Raw genomic sequence first — 22,637 nt, 5'->3', positions numbered from 1 at the left:
AGGTGAACAAACTTTGACTCAAGTATGTTGTAGCATCAACATCAAAACTTGACCAAAGGTTAAGATTTTGAATTTTTATCATAATTTTGTATACATTCCTATTCCATGAAACTTGAACATAAGGGTTAATAAGTATCACCAATCATAGCTCATTAAATATGCAAAACACCTAATTATATATGTGAAATTGTGGTTTCTTGCCTATTAATTATATATAGTCCAATGTTCTGATGTATATAGGCCATTTGTACCCTGCGAGGGGATGCTACGCTTTGCGTTGACCTGTTTAATGTTATCATGATTTCAAAAGTGTTTGTTTAAATTCCATGAAACTTGTACCCAAGGATTATCAAGTATCACAAATCATATGACACAACTTCCAGGTCACAAAGTCAAGGATATTTTAGGTCAGTAGACTTGGATTATGTTTTCACAACTTAATATGAGACTTAATAAATCAATTTTTGGTTTTTGTTCCTATTTCATTAAAGATATCAATCTTGGTAAAAATTAGAGTAAATAATTTCTTTGGTGATTCTAAGTCAATATTCACTTCAAATGCCGATTGTATTCAGAGGATTTCAATTTGGGGGGCCTGCTAACGGGCCACCCTGCCTATAAATAATGTCCTAACCTCAATTTTTAATCATATTGAATTGTGTAATGCAGGTGACACCGCCGAGAGCGTTTCCCCTGTTTTATATTTTTGCCCAGTTTTGGAACACTCCAATAATGCAACCAAAAAAAGGACTCTGAAATTAATATGAAATATAACCTCAAATATTTATGTAAGATATTTTTCTGAATAGTAAAAGAATTTCAAGAAATATTGATGAAATAACTTTAAAAAATAGGGTTTTTCTCAGCATATTTTTGGAACCAAAAGCATAACAATTTTATGCATTTTGCAGGCATGCTGATTAGTGATGCAGTGCTTGCAAGAACCTTATAAACATACATAAAAAAGTAAAGGCAAGGCACACACAAAAAGAATAAAATGATGTCTTTATCATAGAAACACATATTATGATGCACGTAAAACAGGTGCAATCACTTCAGATGTATTGTGAGAATTGGGTGCAGGATAATAATCAATGAAATCTGCAGGTTTTTGAGGAATATGAATGGTTTTAAAATTACACTAACTAATAAAAGGGGGACAATATACCTTCAAATATGCTTGTAGCTAGTTCAACTCCGAACACCACAAAAATGTTACTATTTGATTTTTTTTGTGTACTCCTTTTATTGAATTTTATTCATGCAAATCAGTCACCTAATACATGTACTGTATCTTTAAAATTAAGACAATTATGCAGTCATGGTTTTTTTTTCTGTACATTGTTTTTTAAATAAAACAATACTTATAATCCAATTATTTGAAATTGATTTAATCCTTATATTATACTTTATATTTATTGTGCGTGGCTGGATGGTGTAGAAGGTGGTGTGAAGTGAAGATCTTTCTATCAATTGCATAATTGCTAGATCAATAATAATGATAATAATAATTGTTCTCCATTCACTTTAAACAAATTAGTGACATGTACACTTCACTCTGTCATAGTCGAATCCGTTGGGACTATAGAAAAAATATAGATTTCACCTAGACAAAATCTGACTTGGGTAAAAAAAAAAGCAATGGAAAATGAAGAGCAGGACTTTAAAAACCTTTGACTTACGATTACTTGACTGAGCAGAGTTGACTCTATGACAAAGTAAGATTCAACAAAATTTGAAGGGAAAGAAAACATACATGTAGTTGGCAGTCACAGGTTCGTTACAATAAATTACATATTTGAAAACTGGCAAGTGACTATGAGCTGTCTTGAACATTATATTTTTGTAATTTCGGTTGACCAAGAGTGCCAGAGTACAGGGTCAGATGATGAGAATGTTCTGTTGCCGTATGTGAAATAACATGTTGGACTTAATTAACCTAGGGTGTGTGCTGGAGTGTGTTCGTTTGCAAAATCTGTGTACTTTTGTGCGAGGTATTATTCAAAGCTTTGAAAGTATTATGAGTATATCTTAATGAATACATACTCCAGTTAAAAATAACTTATTTGCTATGAAAATGGAAAAATGAAACACATCAGTTCGAGAAAACTCGACAACAATATAAAAACAGTTACCGGTATGATCCATTCAAGGTCTTTCAAAACCATTCAAAATTATCCATGCTGAACATGAATATGTATATTTGGAATAGGTATGTAGAAAATGTGGAAGCCAGGCAGTGTCATCACTTTGCAAATTTGTAATATTTAGAAATTCATAATTAGTTAATAATTTTCAGATATGTCTCTAATTTCACTTATTCAGTTACTGATTTTCTGACTTTTTAGAACGCAAATTACTTTGTTACCGGGATGACCCGTTTCTCAACTGATAACCAGTGAGGTGTATGGTAATGTAAGTCTTGAGAGGGAAAAGAAAAGTGCATGTATGATCCTGCATTACTGATTATGAAAGAATATCTTTAAAATCACATTTCAAATCCTTCACCTAGCTAGATATAATTGATGAAAGATAATGAAATTGGTTCTGTTAAATTACCCGTATACCAATAGCTACAAATGGAGTTGTTGCTATATAGGGGCCAGGATATCGTTGGTGCAAGCTAGGTTGGACAGATACACATTATCGTAATAGCTAGGTCTGAAAACATGCAAGCTTAATGGTCGCTCTAGGCTGTATAGAGAAGGTGCTATATGGATGTAGTTCAAGTTTAAATGATGGAGATAGATGGATAGGCTCATTCGAGGGGGTGCAAGGCTGTATAGAGGGGGTGCTAGGCTAGCTAGCTGGATGAAGTTCGAACAAGTTTAGATGATGGAGATAGATGGAGTTAATATTTCGAAGGCTCAATGGAGGGGGTGCTAGGCTGTATAGAGGAGGTGCTAGGTCGGATGAAGTTCGAGCAAGTTTAAATGATGGAGATAGATGGAGTTAATATTTCTAAGGCTTAATATGGAGGGGGTAATAGAGGAGGTGCTAGGTTGGATGAAGTTCGAGCAAGTTTAAATGATGGATAGTGATGGAGTTAATATTTCTATTGCTCAATATAATTAATGGAGGGGTGCTATCAAGCTAGGATATATTATATATATGGAGTTACTAATATATGAGCGAGAACAATTAATGACTGAATTTCTTCAAAATGAGACATAATATATAGGTAGGTAGGTAGGTAGGTAGGTAGGTAAGTATATGTAGGTATATAGGTAGGTATATATATATAGTCGGGGTGTAGGTACGGCCGTACGTACAACAAAAATAGATTATAGAGGCGACAACGTTAACATAGATAGCCGCTAAATGGTAAGGGGGGTAGAGTAGGCGTGGCGAGTTCGTAGTGAGTTCGTGACGTCATATACTCATGTTTATTCATGAGGCCGCAATACCGGTACCTTGGCACCTTAGTACGCTACCCAAATTTGCACGGTGCGGCGGATGGGGTTGAAAAGCGTGAATGAATGAATGAACGCTGAGAGTTGGCTTAATTCATATTGTTCAGTCGCAGATAACAAGATAGAAATAGAAATATAGAATTTGAAAACCCATTCTAAACAACACAAGCAGGATGTGTGCTGCCGTTTCTTCGAGTCATTGCGGAATAGATGTCTGCGTTGATGAAGATGTGTTGAGCAAGGCACCGCACTGTCCACACGGTAAGCTCAAGCTCTCGTCCCCCGTCTCGGCTGGGGACAAGCGCAGGCCAAGTCAGGGTTACGTGTCTTGATCTGCAGGAAAGAGTTTGCACCATTCTCTTGGCCTGACTTTGTACACATTAAATCATGCTGTGTGTGTGTGTGGGGGGGGGGGGGGGGTATAAAGTCTGATTATTGCACAAGCCACAATTATATTAATGCTTACTAATGAAAATGTACGAGGGTCATGATTGCCAACATGGCAATAATAGGGAGGCCAATGCCCAAATCTAACTTTTTAATTACTGATTTGTTTATAATAAAACAAACATTAAAAGAAAGCATTTTCTTTCACTAAGAAAACTCACCCATCTGCTGACTCCAGAAGTTCCATAAAATAGGAGATATCCAGCTAGTTCCTATGAGCTTCCTTCTACGCCATGTCGTACGTAAGAGCCTTGAAACAATCAATTTCATGGTCCCAAAAATTACGTCGAGAATTAGACAGGCCCGAGGGAATGGGCGTGTCATCATGGTCATTGCCCGGACAACAAGTTCAAAACTTCGCGCGAAAGTACATTCATCATCACCGGCTAGCCTTGAATTAGTCGCACACACCGACACAGTACTGCAGGCCGTCCAGGTACGGTAATTGCATGCAAGCCGCAATCGAGCCATGCTAGCCATGCCACGGCATGGAGGGTCAAAAGAGAAAGCTCGAAAACCACTCATTGTAAATTAAGAAAATTATTGAAATAAATAAATAGGCCTACCTTAGTTTTGATATGTATTCCAATTATTTCCTCATGAGTAAAGATCAATCTGACACTGCAAAATCCAACAGTTGCAGCGAACACAATACGATCGATAAATCCAACAGTTGCAGCGAACACAATACGGAATCAAACATAGTCAATAGGACTGCACGCATTGATAGACGTGTACTGACGGAGATATTTCTCTCCCTCTCTCTCTCTCTCTCTCACTAACCATATGATGATATCATACACTAAAACACACACGTTCAAATCATGGCATTCATTACACTTCTCAATTGGAGTATAGACTGCTCACTTTTTTTTTTTTTACTGAAATGTCTTTTTTTACACTTCTCATACATTACTGCACGACACTGACCTAGTGCTGAGAATAAGGTACTATGTGTGAGACTACGTCAAATTTGTTTTGCGCGCGATGAGACCGGAGCTCATACATATTCATATAATGATGTCGCAAGACTTCAATTTGGGGCTCGAACAATCATGTCTCTGTTCACAGTTTTCCACCCCAATTTGAGATGGCTCTAGCTATGGGGCTCAAACCAACGCAAGATTGACAAAAACATCGTACTCTATCTACCTTCGTATGTGCAGTTTGTAAAAATCTGCAATTAAAAAGATATGATCGTTTTTCGTTATATTTTCTAGTTGTTAAAAGTGACATTTGTGCACAACTGATATGTTAATCTCTATCAAAAGTTCTTTGATATTAAATTGGTTCCATATTTTTAGGCTCTACCTTCAGTCATTGAGAAGGATTTTAGTGAGCTAACCTCATCGCCCTCTAGGACCCTTCTAGTTTCTCTTGTGCGTCCGTTATTTTCGTCTGCTAGCGCAATTATTGGATCAAAATACGTCAAAATCTGCAAGATCGTCAACAAAGGGTGAAAGACTGTTACAGATCCGTGATTATAGGTATGTTGTGGAGTGTGTAATTGTGTATTTGTTATACATTTTATTCCATAGATATTTGTTTTCTTTTTTTTCCCTTTTTTTTTCTTCTGGTAATTTTCTGACTTGGACGACGAGCGCACAAATCGTAGGCGTAGAAGCCTTACGCCCGGGCATTGGCCTCCCTAGCAATAATTCAGATTTCAGAATCATGAGTTCATTATCTTTGTATAAATGTGTGAACTGAATGTTATTTAACATGTTCAATAATGGAAGAAAAAGATAATCTTATGTTTAATAATGGAAGAAAAGAAAATTTTGAATCAATTGTCAATGAATGTTGTCTAGATCTACAACAAGAAAGTCTAGGATTAAAGAGTACATGTAGAGTCTATGCAAAAGTTACACACTGACACAGCACAGAAAGTCACAATCGCTCATTACAATACATGAGCCATTGGCAAGGTAGATTTTTGACACGATTAATATGAAATAAAGACGAAATCTTTTTTGTTATTGTGTCAACAAATCAAGACTGTTGCCATTTTTCGTACCAAAGCTACACCAACCAAACTTGCAGGGTGTAATGACAGTATAAAAGAAAATATGGTGACTTATGAATTAACAATCTAATTAAAGAAAGAAATTCCCAATAACAAGCTTGTCTATGCTGCATGGATATCTATATATTATTTTAATACATACAACTTTCTTTTAATTTCCCTTAACAGGACCAACCCTTCTGTTTGAGCGATTCACCCCAGGCAAGGACACAAGCCAACGCTACTATGCCTGCTCGGCCTGCAGAGATAGGAAGGACTGTGGGTTCTTCCAGCTCCACACCAATGCTGAGATCGTCTCAGACTTCAAGCAACAGATGAGAGAGGAGTACAACCGCTCCAGACAACCCTGGAAACGGCAGGAGGATTATTACCAAAGGTTTGTAAAGCATATTACAGTTATGATTTTATGTTTTATTTTTTTATAGATTATACAATGTAATTACTAATCACAAAGTTTCTAGCACAAAAACAAACTTTATTGGATTTCCTTTAGTAGCCTTAACAAAGATAATGTCACAATTGAAAGAAACAAAAATGTCCAAAAAATCTTATTGCTTATACATGATTACATGTAGTATACAATGTGTATTGAAATATAATATTAAAAACACTGTTTTTCTATTATGAAACAACTTTTTATTTGTATCCATGTTCTGTTCATTGATTAGTTTTGAAGAAATGATAACCCCATTGGGCTTAGCAGATAGTTATTGCTTAATAAATCAATGAATATCGAGCTATGCTAAACCTGAAGTAATACCACTCTAGCACCATAAGTGTCACGTGTGACAGATGTTTGTTGATGACTTGATGTGAGGTCTATCATGGAGGATACATCTTATAATAAAGTGAAACCTGTCTATAAAGACCACCCTAGGGAGACAAGGAAAGTGGTCTTTAAAGGCAGATTGTCTTTATGTACAGGTTCCTTTAGTACATGTTTTAATGAGAAACCATTTTCAAGGGAAACAAAGAATGTGGTTTTTGTAGACAGGTGGTCTTTCTACACAAGTGGTCACTAAAGCAGGTTTGACCGTACCACAATCAAATTATTAACTGTATATGGTAGAATTGATGCTTTTACAGTCAAATATTTTGCAAACTTTCCCCTCTTTAGATTCATCACAACAGAGAGCCTTGCTGAGGATGAGAGAACATTCTGTTATGATTGCCAGCTGCTCATCCTACCAGATGAACAGCCTGATCACATAAAACATCGCACCAAGAAGGGAATCACTAACCCAGACTTGGCAAAACCCAGCTATCTGATGGAGGCTATTGAGAATAACAAAACCAATGCGGTGAGTCTCTTTTATGAAAGATACAGGGCTGTAGAATGTAGGCCCACAATACAGAAGGTGGTTTACCGTCAAGCAATGATTCATGAAAAGAAGAAGTTAATCCCAATTATTGTGTCACTTACAGTGAAGATCACCTTTTTCACGATAGAATTATAAATGAGCAATCATTTTAGAACCTACATCAATACTGAATACCAATACCGTTACATTTTTAAGTACTCTATAACTGCAGTTTGTAAACTGAGAGCAACTTTCATGTCCAGAAAATTTTGCGCCATGCAAACTTTTAGTGTTGTGTCAGTTGTGATTCAATTATTTCACATCACAAATTTCACATCACAAAACGTTTGAGAATCCCCACCAAAAGTTGGGAACATTTCATGCCCATTGAAGTTTCTGGTTTGACAATTACTGCTCATTTTGGGCTAAAATACAGAACTCTTCTATTTTAAGGTGAAATTGAACACTATAATGTTTGTCTAATCCAGGCGTAGAATTTTCTTTCTTTTTTTCCTGAAATGATTCCCCCCCCCCCCCCCCCCAACAAAAAAGGAAATTTGCTCACCCCATTAAGATTTGTGTAGACTAAATCATTGTGCAATGTTTTACCTGTCACCAAAAAGTTTGCCTACGGTAACTCGATTTGATTGCCGAATTCCTTTGCTCCCATTTTGATTGGGTAGGTCATTTTAGGAGTTAAATAATAACTTTTAATAAATTTCTTTCTCCACAGCAATACCTATTTTCCACCAAGGCAGTGGCATTCTTCATCCAGACAGTGAAAGCTCTGGGCTTCAAGAGAGTACTATGTGTAGGTGTTCCAAGGTAAGATGACATTTACGTTAAACTTGACCAAAACTACTTCATTTATTAAAGCCCAACTGCACTACTTATAGCTACGTGCGCCCTCTATATAGCAAACAATGCCTAAGGGGTTACCATTGGTCCCCCATGGTTCCCTTTTTCTTATGCTAATCGAGAGCTGATTTGATGAGATAACCACCTGTCAGTGACCATGCAGGGAGGTCTAATCTCTCATGGCCAAACTAGTGCAGATAGACTTGAATAGGTAAGGTGAGGTATGGTAAGGTATTTATTCATCGACAGAAAATCAAGTGTCTTCCCCAAGCACACTGAACTTGTTTTCGCTCAGTTTGGGCATATATAAAGTATTGAAAAGGATAACACCATTACACTATGTCACTATAACAAATTTTTCTTTGATATTTAGAATGCTTAATTTGTGCGTAAAAGAGATCGTTTAACAATGTTATATCTGAGATGCACGGCCCTACATGTTATCAGTGTCTGTGATATGGTGTTATATTGAAGCCCTAAAAAATTGTGCTTCAAAATGATCAAGAAGTGCCTCAAAAAAGTAGAAACCTTTGAGTAACCGGTTTTCCATACTTGTTTTTTTCCCATAGACTGTAGTGTTATGAAAACCTTTTGGCTAACGCAAAATTTGATTTCGATTTTCAATCATTAATATCTTGATAATCAGACAGGCGATCTGCTTGTAAATGTCATGGGGTTCATGACTGACCTAAAGGTTTGTTATATCATTGCAACATGAGCTAAATCAAGGATTTTTTTTAAGAATCTAAGACAAAGTTACCGGATCCCTTTAAACAATAACACCACATAAAGACTTCCAGGGGAGCAATGACTAATCATTAAAACCTAGATTCTTTGTCACATATGTGTGACACAGGTAAAACAAGAGTTAATTACTTCATGATTTCTGATCATTTTCTCCATTTTACTCACCTTTGTTTTGTTTAGGCTACATGAACAAATCATGGCCGATACTTCATCAGGTCTAGAGAGTCTGCTACTTGATATCGATCACAGATTTGTAAGTATATGAGTACAGATGCAGATGTCATCTACATGGATCACTGTACTGTTATTCCTATCTGAAATATCACTGTAACTAACCCTATTCCAAAACATAGGTGTACAGGCACAATGTTGCTCTGTGTGTGTGGGGGGGGGGGGGGGGGGGCGGGGCACAGGAGATAGGCTAGGTCCCCTTCTTGATTTTGTACACATTATGGAGTAATGCTAGGGGTAATGGTAATGTTTCAGTTCCTGTAATGGGGGGGGGGGGGGGGCAGCAGCTCCTTAACTCTTATCATGCCACAGGGCTAATCCCCATTGTGCCAAGCCCCAAATCCCCCCGTGCCAGGTTGTTTTGGAGATAATCTGTTTAACGCGATGGTTCTATGAATAGCAAGTGCAAAATACACAGCACAGTCCAATGAGCATGAACAATAACTGCTATTACGAATGGTGCATTGCACGCACACGGCACTCAAGCGATGGCCCTCTAGCATGTACAAAGCACTATAACGATAGTGTGCATGCAGCCATATGGCAGGCTATGAGTTAAAGTGATTTAGTTTGTTTTTCCCTTACACTTTAATTGATGCATTTTGCAATAAAAATGTTTCTAATTTTGTTATTTTTATTCTCATTTAAAGAATTTGAATTGCACATGATAATTCTGAACAGTGTCGTTATTCTGTCTTCTACCTTCACTATGTTTCCAGATTCAGTTCTATCTGCCATCTCAGTTGCACTGAGACAATGTGTTCAACTACTTCTTCCTTGATTTTTTCATTCTCAATTTTTATTCACATTCTGTAAGTTTACATAGCACTTCCAATATACGTGTGCTAACAATAAGAGTTCTGTTTAATATCCTTGTTCTGTCTCCTATTGTGTTTTCAGGGCCAGTTCTATCCGCCCTCCCAGTTCTGCCGGTACAACATGTTCAACCATTACTTCCTGGATGGTGCCCAGAGTCAGGAGTCATGCAGGGAGTTCCTGACAAGAGACGATGGTGAAGGGGTCGTCATGGTAACGGACCCACCCTTCGGGGGTATGGTGGATGCCCTAGCGTCAGGGGTCAAGTGGATCATGGAGATGTGGAGGTCAAATGTCACACGTAGGTCAAGAGATGTCAAATTAATTAAGAAGAATTTTATTATTTTGCTTGCACACATCAACTTTTTCCATACTTTTATTGGTATATATATCTTTCTTCTCATTAAAAAAAAATGTCATTAAAAAAAAAAAAAACACTAAAAGATCCCTCCTGGATGGTGGCACAAAAGGCAAGACATGTTACCTCTGCGATAAAAAAAAAAAAGCAGCAGAAAAAAACATCAACATCCAGAAAAGGTCTGCTTGGGACTTTGTTTGTAAAAAGTAGGAAAAAACCCAAAGACATTCACCATATACTGAACAATTCATATGACATATATATATATATATAGAGAGAGAGAAACACTTAAGGAAAAACTGTTTACCCAGAATATAGCATACCCAAAATTTGAATATTCAAAAGATCCTATTTCTTGTTCCAAGAGTCAAGTCTATTGGTATATCATGCCCAGAAAATTGTTAGTTGATCATTTGACCAATGTATTAGGACTATGAATGGCTGTGCTATTCTTCCTGAAAAAAGAGAGAGACCTTCCATGGTAAAGCTTAGTTCCATAGGAGATACATTGTGTCTATATCAACAACAAAACAAAGCTCTTAAGATTGAAGGTTACGAAGGAAAAAAATGGGGAAATTGGTAAATGGTATATGTTTATGATCTGAATATCCTAACCTCCTAATCCTTAGTAAATTAACATTAAGTTAGTTGTTTATTACTTTATTTAATTAAATAATCCCATGAAGAGGTAAAATAATCCATCTTATATATATTTACATGTGATAATGAATACTATTTTGTCTCATTTTAGATGTCAGTCGATCTCTTCCTGTGATGTGGATATTTCCATATTTCTTGGAGCACAGAATCATAGAGGGTCTACAAGGATTTAAAATGCTTGATTATAAGGTAGGTAATCTATCATGGGGAAAGGGGTCGGGAGGGGGGCATAGTTATTGTAAGGGGTTCTCATATTACAGTCGTAAAGATGATCAGTAGTACTACATTCCGTTGGTAGTGTTTGGTAATATAATCATTGACAAAAACAATTGTTTTTAAGCCAATCTTTGCCTTCATACATGTACTATTGCTAACAGTTATATCGCATTCTTGGTATAGAAAATGAATAAAACATTTATTGTTTGTCATTTCTAGTAACATGCATTGTGTAAATGCCTATTTACTGTGTTGGTAGCGAAAAAGATACATGTGGGGGGGGGGGGGGGTGGGGGGCCACCCCACCCCCCCCCCCCCTGGGAAAAAAGAAAGGGGGAAAAAAGGGGAATTTTTAAATTTGTGATAGCCTGTCCAGGATTTCACAGTCATTGTGGTCTACATATCTAGATGATATTCCTTATTTTGAATATATAGCAAACCCAGATAGTAGCCATTCCTAGCTTGTTCCAGTGCAATCTCATGGAGTTTCATAGGTTTTACATCAGTCTTACGCATGCCTGTTGCAAGCGATATGTACGTCCTGGCCCCAGTGTGTATTACTTGTACCTCTCCTTTGTTCAATATTGCACCGGGAGAGTTAACAAGTTGGCAGCACCTTCGAACTGTTAGTATTTTGCTGTTGGTCAGCTAAAATCAAAGAAACCTTACCAATTTTTCATCGAGTAAGGCTGACCAAAACTTAAATTAAGAATTTGTCGTTCAATTTTCCATCACGGAATAGCCCTGAACATAGAAGTCTCTGAGAAACTTTCATCCAGATAAACATTCTGACCATGCTTGGTATCTTTTTTTCCAGGTGGATTACGACAACCATCCTCTGTTTAAAGGAGGACCAGATGCCAAGAAGAAAGGATCACCAGTCAGGATCTTTACAAACCTTGATCCAGCCAAGATAGAACTACCAACATCTGAAGGATACAGGTGGGACCAAGCTTTCTGATATATTAGAGAAAGTGCATGACTCTTGATACATGCACATTTATCTTGTATGCCATTTATTATAAAAGTGAGGTATGAATGTTGGACTGTATAAATGTCTCATTGTACTGACATTTCTTTAGTAAACAAATGCCAAGAAATGTATGAACAACTGTTAAGACTGTATGGTGTGTAATCTTAAATGCAAGAATGGCATTTGTCAAAAGCTGTTGCAAAGGTCGTTGTTACTTAAAAAAATTGTTTATTCGACTTGATGCTGTCTGATTATAGCTCACTCTCTCCTTTGCCCTCTCTCTCTCTCTCTCTCTCTCTCTCTTAGGTTATCTTGATTTTTGTTTCATGAACCTCTTATTCATTATGTGGACATCAACTCATTCTTCTAGTTGTTGTTTATGTGTTATCCGTGTTCATGTATATAAGAAGTTGTTATTAATTTTCTTTTGCAATAAAATTGGGGTTCATGCTTTAGATAAAGAAATTTCTGAAGATTTGGGGGAAGGTGAAGATGCCTGGCAAATTATAATTTAACTAGTAAATACAGACAGAAATAATAAGAATCAAATATACTAGGCCTAAAATATACCATTACTACTTTCATTAAATGTATTTTCTTCTTATTTCTACAACCACTGCTGCTGCTGTTTTTTCTTGAGATTTGAATATTTCTTTGTTCTATTTTTCAGATTATGTAAGGAATGCCATCGCTATGTAGCAGCTGAGAACATCCACTGCTCCAAGTGCCAGGAATGCCCGTCTAAGAACGGTACAACATACACCCACTGTGAGATCTGCAACAAATGTGTTAAGCCATGTAAGTCTGTCTTCTTCTTTTTCTTCAAGAGTTGTCACCCTTTAAAGGAACAAATGTAAGAATGCCCACCAAAATGAGCATGGTTGGTTGACTACAGCCAAATGAAATGATGTAAGCGTAGTGCACTTCTTGTTTTGGTATCTTATGACATACATAAGTTACCTCTTTTTTTGCAAGGATTGTCCCCCTTTAAAGGAACAAATGTTAAAGGCCCACCAAAATGAGCATGGATTGATTATTAAATAGATCAAATGGAAAGGGAAACCACGGCAACCAAATGAAATGATGTAAGCGTAGTGCACTTTTCATTTCTGCATCTTATAACATACATATGGGCCTCTATTGTGCATGGCTTCTTTATTCACCTCCATTTGCCATACGCATGAAATAATAGTTTTCAAGTGAAATTCAAGACAACATACATGATATGAGAGGAATAAAAATGATTGCCAGTTATAATTAAGATAATTTGAATTAATCATATTCCATATCCTTACCCATCAGCCTTCAGCCACTGTACCAAGTGTAACATGTGTGAGTTAGCGACTCATGACTGCGGTAAGGTCCAAGCTGGTTGCCATGTGTGTGGAGCTCTCGACCACAAGAGGAGAGACTGTCCAAAGAGATCGTCGTCATCATCCAAAAAAAGGTAGGAAATTGTTGGTGATCTGGGGAGTGTTTCACAAAGACTTAGATTGACTTTAAGTTGGACTGAACTATGGCAGGTCGTTCAGGCCACTAGTTCCTCTAACCATTTCTGGCATTGATTTTTCAAGGGATGTACAAATCGTGGTCACAAATTTACAGAATTTACATGTTTTGATAGTTCATTATTGAATGAAAATATATTACCTTAAGATCATAATTGAGAGACCAATGGTGAGAGTAACCAGTGGCATGAATGGCCTGCCATAGTTGAGTCCAACTTAAAGTCGATCTTAGTCTTTGCGAAACACCCCCCTTATCTACGCTCCGTGACCAGACTGCACCGGTTATCTTTTCTCTGGGCTATATTTAGTCAGAGATGTAAGGTTATAAGAGCTACAATTGATGATCATGACAATAAAATTAATACCGTAGTCATTATAATGATAATAATCATAAAAATAATAATAATAACAATAATAATAACAACAACACCAGCGATAGTGCATTTCATGTCTGTCACATGTGACATTGCTGGCGTGAATCGGTTGTTACTATAATGGTCCTTTCAATTACCTTTCAATAATAGTCTTAAAAACTGCAAGACCATTATTCATACCGATGGTCAGTTATGGTGTATTTTGTTTCCGCTTATATTCTAGCATAAAACAGGAACTAAATAACTATCTTTAATCATTTGCTTTGTTATGTTTTGTTTGTGACCATTTTGATGGGCCACATCAGATTGTCTTGTGGGCCTCTGTGAACAAGGGTTACAGATTATGTCTTTGAATTGAGTAAAAATTTGTGTAGTGCTTTTTCTCACTTTAACAGATTACTCCACTGGTATCATATTGTAACCATTAGAATAATAATAATAATTCGTTCTAATATAGCGCTTTTCAGGACCGCAGGCCCTCTCAAAGCCCTATACAGATTTCTATTATTACCCCTGTCATCGGATTCAGGCTTACCCGCACACTATGTATGCACATTCTCCATTCCCTGGGGAGCATTCCAGCCAGGCGTCATTTTTTACAAGCGCACACTTGCTCATCTAACAACAATAAATAGAAGATGAGACTTAGAAAATTGTAGCCTTTACGTGCATAAGTCAAGCACTGTGAATACACCTCTTTACTTTGCGTAATCCAATTTATACGAAAATAAATTCTCACTATTTGTTTTCTTCTAACAGATCATATGAGGAGGCTGTTAGCAGTGATGCCAGCAAGCTGTTGACATGGCCGAAGCGGAAGAAGAGGAAGAATCCTGCACTGTCTTCGGTCCTGCGTCATTTCAGACCGGTAGAAGAACAAGCTGTTGGGACTCCTAGGGCAGCGGTCCATCCAACCATCAGCAAACGTCCAAGTGAGAATGGAGTCCAGTCTCCAGGATCGTTAGGAAGCCCATGTATCAGTGCCACAGTGTTGTCACCACTGCAACCGCTGCAGTTAACGCCCATGACCAAAGGCATTCAGAGTCCTGATGAAGCCATTGAAAGGACAGTTCAACCTGATGATTCTTCTATGCAGGAATCACCATGTCCATCCAAAGTAGATGGTAACGATAACATCCTTGAAGGATCCATTAACGGGTCGAGCTTCAGCACAGAGAGCAGTGTGGTCGAGAGCCCTCGTAGTTTACGAAAGGGACAGTCTTTATCGAGTTTAAGTGGCATCGGAACACAAGATGTGAGGAAGGGAAGGGTTGATGGGAAGAAGATGTCTAAGCTGAAGAGTAAAAAGAAGAAGCTGATGGAGAGGATCGAGAAGTTGAGAATGAAGAGAAAGATTACATTAAAACTATGAAATCTTAAAGGAAAAATTGATTTGATTTGATTCAAATTTTTGGTTTCTGCCAAATTTGGTTTCATCCAGACAATATTTAGAACATACATTTTCATAAGCATAAGAAAAAAATCAGATTCCATAAAGAGAGGTGTTGTGGTCTGGTGGATACGTCATTGGACCATGGATCACAGAGTTTGAGGTTCAAGTCCCGCTGTGGCACTAATGTCCTTTGGCAAGACATTAATCAATCTACATTTGCCACTCTCCACCCAGGTGAAGTAAGTGGGTACCTGGTAGGAAGGAATTCCTTGAATGCTTTAGTGCCTTATTATTGTGGCTCAGCTACAGCCGGGGTAATAATATGAAACTTTGTATTAACTGCAGTAAGAGTATACTCGTATATTAGCAGCGCTATACAAATGGACCTAGTATTATAAAGTCCTTCCTGTTACTGTAGATGTCGATGAAGCTCTTTCAAAATGACTGAATTAGACATCTTCAAATCATGTAGTACACTTTGTGTCTATTTATGTGACATATTAGCTGGGCTACTGCTGGACCTACAGCTTTTATTACAGCAGACAGTAATCAAGTCGCCAAAAATGTGATATTGTGCAGCCCTTTACATAGGCCTTGACAAAAGTTTATAAAATTATAACTACAGCCAAAATGTATAAACGGCAAAAACTGTCACATATTTTTGTGCTCCAACCCCAAAATGTATATTGCTATGATCATATTCTTTATTATCAGAGCAGACTAGTGTGTGTATTCATGTATATGTGATGTGTAGAATTGTAAAGCTGATGCCTTCGGATACAGAAATGAAAATGATATTCTATTTTGATTTATTGGACCAATGTGTTCATAGAGCTAAAGTTTATTATACAAGTATGATTTGCACAGGTGATATATTGGATTTGAAAAAATTAAAGAACCAGTGCCATAACTTTTAAATGAAAAGTGATTTTGATTTGTTGGAGTTTAAGAACTTGCCTACGAGGAAAGTGTTTATTCTAGTAGAGGATATTAAATACTTACATAATATACTGACAAACTCAATGGTCTGTATTCTACTAAATTCAGTTAGAACTTTGGTCTAACAAAGGGAAAATTTAGACCTCGTACTGACTTTCTTTGTTAAACCTGATTTTGAAGAAAAGCTTGAAGCCTTAAACCCAATATCGGGTTTAAATGTCAGACGAAAATTGGGCCATAGGGCCACGAAACCACTTCATTATACCGTGAGTGTCCTGTAGTATAAGAACTACTATTCTGAAGAGAAAAAAAATCAATTTTCTAGATATGCTTGTTAATATTATTATGAATGCAATATCAATGTAACAGTAAAAGAAAATACTTTTTTAGTGTAGATGTATTTCTGAAGAAAAGCAATTATGTTATACATGAAATTATCTTTAGACTTCATCATGCTAGGGATGATCAGAACAAAGTGTATACATTCTGCAACATAAATATCTTGTGTGGTTCTATGATTGTGATGTACATACAGCCGATGCATGAATGTACATCTATGTACTGTATAATCTATGTGGTGTCCAGAAATATATTGGAATATAGAGGTGTTGTAGTCCAGTGGATAAGTCTCCAAACCACAAGGTATGGGTTCAAATCCCTGCTACAGCACTAACATCCTTTGGCAAGACGTTAATCTACAATTGTCACACACTCCACCCAGGTGAGGTAAATGGGTACCTAGTAGGAATATTCCTTGAAATGCACTGTGCATTGATAGGGACGTTATATCGTAATGTGTTATGCACTATATAAAATGCACTACGGATTATAATTATTATTATATTTTAGGTCAAAGTTATGTCATCAAGTGCGTACATGTACATGTAAAGAGATTATGTTGAGTTCTTGTCATGCAATTTGATTTTGAAAGAAACTGCCTACAAGTTATTTAGAATAGAATAATCATGTGAAATGATGTTATAGAATCATCAACATTTTGAAGGAATTTGACTAATAAATCTTGCTGAATATCAGAAACATTGTTCCGCACTGGACACAAGGGAATAATGGCGTTAAAATTTGGTCTCTTGTTGTAAAGTATTTCTAGTGTTTCTTGAAATATATAATATTACTTCTGGTACTTGTTAGTGTTCTATGTGTGGAGGAAAATAATGAGAAAGTTCACAAACTGAATTTCACATTTACTTGTACTCGGTCTTCTCTTTGAAGAATTTTAGTGTGTCACTGTGTCTTCCATCATGGGCTGCTTGTGTAAAAATTTGCAACTAAATGCAACTCCATGAAGTTGCACAACTCCTACATACACGTACTTGATTCTGATGCATTCTAGTTCTATAGTTGCGTATATATGTGATAGTCAGAAGTTTATACGAGAGATCTATTTGAAAGTTGTTTTCTATGATATTTTGATTTCCTTATCATATCAGAATGATTGTACTATCAAACTTATTGAAATGAATTTGTTGCCTAATGCCAGCTAGAGATTTACTATTCATTGTACATGTACACACTTGTTTTTAGTTGTTCATATTCATTGTTTGAAGGGGAAAAAGCAATCTGTTGCTCTATAACTTCATCTTCAGAAATTATTTTATATATTTTAAGCAAGCTGTCTGAAACAAGCATACAACAACTGAATATATGATATGCTAGCTACTGCACAAAGCTCTTTTATGCTGTAAGCAACCTGTCTCAAACAATTTCCTGAACTTTTCCTGAAGATATCAGTTTGTTGTTCTATATTTTCAAGCCAGAGAATTATAAAAAGTAGCCTGTATCAAGCAAGCATGAACATTATCTCAATTTATGAATGCTTAGATTTTACACAATGCAGTACTGATCCACACTATGAGTGCATTATATTATTACTACTTTAGATGCAGTGTCCTGCCATAGTTTGCCTGGTAGTAAGTTTGCTGTAGGTTTAGTGGAAGCTTACAGGTTGGAGTATGCATATAATGTTGCACTTGTTTTGATAAAGCATCATGAATGTGATTCTTATAAAAACATGATTAAGATGATAGCCACAATTTCCTGTAGAGTATGTAGGAAAAGCCTACCGGTAGTTAATCATGTGATCATTGTGATGAGGATGAAAGATTAACAATTCTGATTGTTTATAACTCAAATGTATTTTGAATATTTTTTTCCCCCCAAATACCCTTGTCAATATAGTACTTAAAATTGGTCATTAGATTGATTTTTTTTCAATTTTAGGGAGGGGATATATCAAATCCATATGATCCGTGTATTCATGTTTTATTGAAAGATTCTGAACACAATTCCTTTGAGCATTGCACATGTAATATCTGACAAAATCTTTTCCTATCCATTGTTATTAGCTCATGACTCTGAGTAAAGAGATGGGCCCCGCATATTCAATATATATTACATCCTTCAATTGCACAATGTGCAAGTCTTAGGATGGTAGAAAAGTTTTAACTTTGGAGTGATAAATAATCAAAGGTGTTTTTTTTTTTTTTTTTTTTTTGCTAAACATGAGTACTTGATGCATTATCATCGGTGATTTGACAGGTTGCAGTTAATTTTAGTTATACTGCCCTCTTGGTATCAAAGTATGAAATATTTAATCTCGGACTGGCCCCAAAATTGCCAGGGTATTGTGATAGAACCAGTGGCCTGGTAAACGGTGAGAATTAAAAGATGAAACGGATAAATGAACATGATTCTTTTTGTAATGCTATACGAATGAAATAAATGCTAAATTTGCAACTATGAAATGCTGAGTCTCTCTGTCTGTTTTTTTTAAATTACTAATAAAACTTGTGGTTTGTGAATTATAACTCTGTGAATTTGATGTTTAATCGTGTGTACTTTGAAAAATGAAACAGACGGATTTACAAATGTCAATACATGTATATGATTTTTTTTTTCTGTCATTGTTTTAAGCCAACATTGTTATTTCCAATTTCAGAACAGTTGTTAAGTAAGAGAATGTGAAGGTTTTTCTGAAGTTCCCTGATTTGTATGACTCGAATCAGGGGGAAAAATCACTACAATTTTTATTTTTCACAAAAGAAAGTAGTCACCAGAGAGTCGCTTCTATTGGCCTGTGTCCTCCCAGCATATTTACATTTACTAGATGATAAGTTACACATGTATATGGTGGCATTTTAGTGTGTAAAATGAATGAATGATCCTCACATTTTGAAACTCTATCAGGAAAAATAAGAATAGGGAAAAATCGGGGAATCTTATTTTCCCAAAAATGCTGAGGATCCTGTCCGGTGCATGCGTACATGTATAGTATCCAACAAAAGTGAGTACACCCCTAGGCCCTATTAAAAGTCTAACATTCCAATGTAACTCCTGAGCGCTCTGCACTGTTTTCATCTAATAAGTAAATTATATCTATCAAGGTACATTATTACAGAATCGCAGATCTACCACTGCTTTAAGGCTTGCTTTTGTAACACATCTTTGTAAACAGTTTTACAAAGTTGTGATAAAATATTCAATTTTTTATTGGGGGTATACTCATTTTTTGTTGTTGAATACTGTATCTACCCTTTAAGGTAGGACTTTAAGGAAAGATGGAATTCATCTGGAACAACCGCATGTAGACGAATGGATTCTTTACCTCAGTCACACTGACGAGACCGACAATAGACTGACAACAGACCAGACATAAAATTACATATCCTCGAATGACCAAAGATCGGTCGAGTTGGAGTCGGGCGGTTTGGCGGTGTGACGGAGGTATCATTCCGCACAGGAAGTATTTAATGGACCGATAAATACCTTGATTGAGAAAGAGCACAAAGAATCGCTACTGATCCCCCAAAACGATACTAATTCTTTTCACCAGTGACACTGAGATCCACAATGGATGCTTGTAAAATTATCTGTCGAGCAAAATCCCAAAAATAAATTTGAAAAGAAAAGGAAAAAATGAGCTGAACAATGATTGAAAAGTACAGGTGAACTCAACGTTGAGAATAAGAAGTGCGTTTCCACATGCCGTATGACCTGGTAGCCTTTTGTCAGTTTAGCAATATTACAGTGCATGGGCATCATCTTATAAGAGGGTATGTCATTCGTCGTTTTCAATGTTTTCAATGTTCAATTAGATATCCATTTGGGGGGCTTGTTCAGATAATTTTCTTTTTATTTTAAATTCCTTCCTTCGTTCCTCAGCACTCAGAGTCGAAGGTGTTTCAGACGTCATATAAAAGTCGATTTTAATTCAGATTTAATATCTAGTTATGTGAGAGAAACCCATGCATCTTCATTGGAATACACGCTAAGTTAAATTTTCATTGCATGATTTTGTGAATATCAATGCATTATTTTAAAAATTTATGACCTATAGAATATAGATTGTAGTCCCGGCCCCCCCCCCCTCCCCCCCCCCCCCCCCCCCCCCCCCCCCCCACTCAGAGATCGGAATGACCGCATGCGTGTTGCCAAAATGTCCGGTAAAGGGGTACTTTTCGTGCGACAAAGTCCGGCCCGAGAATTGTAAAAAAAGGGGTGTATTTGACTTTTTACCCGGAGATTTCTTTAAAAAGGGGGTATTTTTCTTTTTTTCTCTCATCTCTTTGGACTCCTGAGAAATTAATCCGAATTTAGGGGGGTACATTGAGTATTTTTCCTGATTTAGGGGGGTCTCCAAGGCAGGAAAAGCCCGCGAAAAGCCCGCGAAAGGGGGGTTCGGAAATGATGACAGTCCTCAGATAGGGGGTGCTTTCAAAAAGAGGGTACGAGCATAATTATGCGTACTCTAAATAACACTGAGTGGGGGGGGGGGGCGGGATTGTAGTTGAACTGAAAAGTTGCAGAATGGTGCTTGGAAACAACTTGTTGTATTGAGAGTTGTAGAAATGTGATCTAGTATGATAGTTAAATTATTGAATACCATGATGCATAACTATTTCCTATTTTAACGTTCGTCTTTTCTTTTAATATAATTATGAACACGATTTTTCTTTCATCGAGACAACCCAGTAGACCATTCCAGTAGTCAACGAGACCAACCTATAAACTCTATGATCCACATCCAATATTGCGAAATGCAACACAATACATGGGTTAATCCCATCAAAGACTGATCAAAATCTTAAAGCAACATCGAGTCTTCTTTGCCATGTTGAAATTAAACAATTAAAAGTAGCAGGAACAAAAATGGCAAGAAAGTACACTTGAACTCAACGGATTGTGTTTCCTGCGGGTTATGATAATGGTCACTGAAGTATACATAAAGTCAAATGTACACGACAAGAGAGGCTTAAAGAGCGGAAAGAAGCAGGGTAGAAGGTTTCTTGAGCTGTAGGGGTGCATAAGGGCCCCTCCCTGGGATCGGGAAGGGGTGTTGGAGGTAAGAAATAATGGTGGTCGCTTATGCTTTATAGGGTGTTATGGTTTACCCCTTCCTGAGAGTGGAAAAGGGGTGTTGGAATTAGGACAATATGGTGGTTCCTTGCTCTTCAGTGGTGCATAATGTTACCCCCTCCTTGATTTAACCCTGTATGTATGCTTAAAAGGAGGGCTAAGGTTTTTCTACAAGACATTTTGATATACCGAAGTTAACATAATAATTATGAGAGAGATCGAATAATCTGTATTGCAGTTTTAATTAGCATTCCATAGATAGTAGCGGAGCGTTATAATTGGAAAAAAAAATGAAAAGGAAGCAGATATATCCGTCATGGTAATGACTTCTGATGAATATTCTAAATATGTAGGCTATATAGAGAGATATATATCGATAGCCCTGACTTTGGAAGAGAAGCCCATCATGCGATGATCCGTATAAGCCCGGTAAGGTTAGCCTTGTCCACCACCCTCCCCACCCTCCACCACCCTCCCTCCTCCTCCTCCTCCTCTCCCTCGTTTCCCCCTTTCTAACCCCTCCTCACCTCCCCCTCCTCTCTTACCTTATACAAATCAAAACCATGATTTTATCGTTGGGATAAACAAAAATGAACCCGTGGTATGATAAAAACAATGACCCATTGAAACTTATTATCCCGTTTCTCCTTAACTTATTACCACACCCCCTCTCTATCTCCTGAACCTTAATTCAGAACCAACCATGAAAATGCTCCTTATCACATTCACCCTTGAGTCCCCTAGGTACTTCCCCAAATATAAAAATTTAACGACGTGCTTAAATCCTTTTTGGGAGTAGTATTATAACAACGGGATTAAGTCATAATCTCTATCACATCATTGCAGAGCAATTATAACAAGGTCAGAAAAACATTCGCAGATGAATTAAAAAGTCAAGTACGGAACTAACCTCAAATTTTCCAAACAAAAGGGGATGAGCGAGGATAGGAAATGCGGTTGAAATTACCGCGTATAGTCACGTTGTCGATTTTGAAGCTGATGGG

General features: G+C 36.9%; 1 protein-coding gene across 1 annotated transcript; it reads left to right on the top strand.

The window, feature by feature from the left end:
- Positions 1-3,456: 3,456 nt before the first annotated feature.
- Positions 3,457-19,022, top strand: LOC115917999 (rRNA N6-adenosine-methyltransferase ZCCHC4-like). The gene is made up of 11 exons (XM_030986123.1): positions 3,457-3,674; positions 6,055-6,262; positions 7,004-7,187; positions 7,921-8,012; positions 8,973-9,045; positions 9,924-10,140; positions 10,949-11,046; positions 11,891-12,015; positions 12,717-12,844; positions 13,349-13,493; positions 14,688-19,022. The coding sequence occupies exons 1-11, from the start codon at positions 3,587-3,589 to the stop codon at positions 15,298-15,300; spliced, it is 1,971 nt and encodes a 656-aa protein (XP_030841983.1). The 5' UTR covers positions 3,457-3,586; the 3' UTR covers positions 15,301-19,022.
- Positions 19,023-22,637: the final 3,615 nt, after the last annotated feature.

This window comes from Strongylocentrotus purpuratus, unplaced genomic scaffold, assembly GCF_000002235.5.
Source record: "Strongylocentrotus purpuratus isolate Spur 01 unplaced genomic scaffold, Spur_5.0 spur5_scaffold_15, whole genome shotgun sequence".
Taxonomy (NCBI): domain Eukaryota; kingdom Metazoa; phylum Echinodermata; class Echinoidea; order Camarodonta; family Strongylocentrotidae; genus Strongylocentrotus; species Strongylocentrotus purpuratus.
The sequence above is the reverse complement of the archived record's forward strand: the minus strand, read 5'-3'. Positions and strand labels throughout refer to the sequence as shown.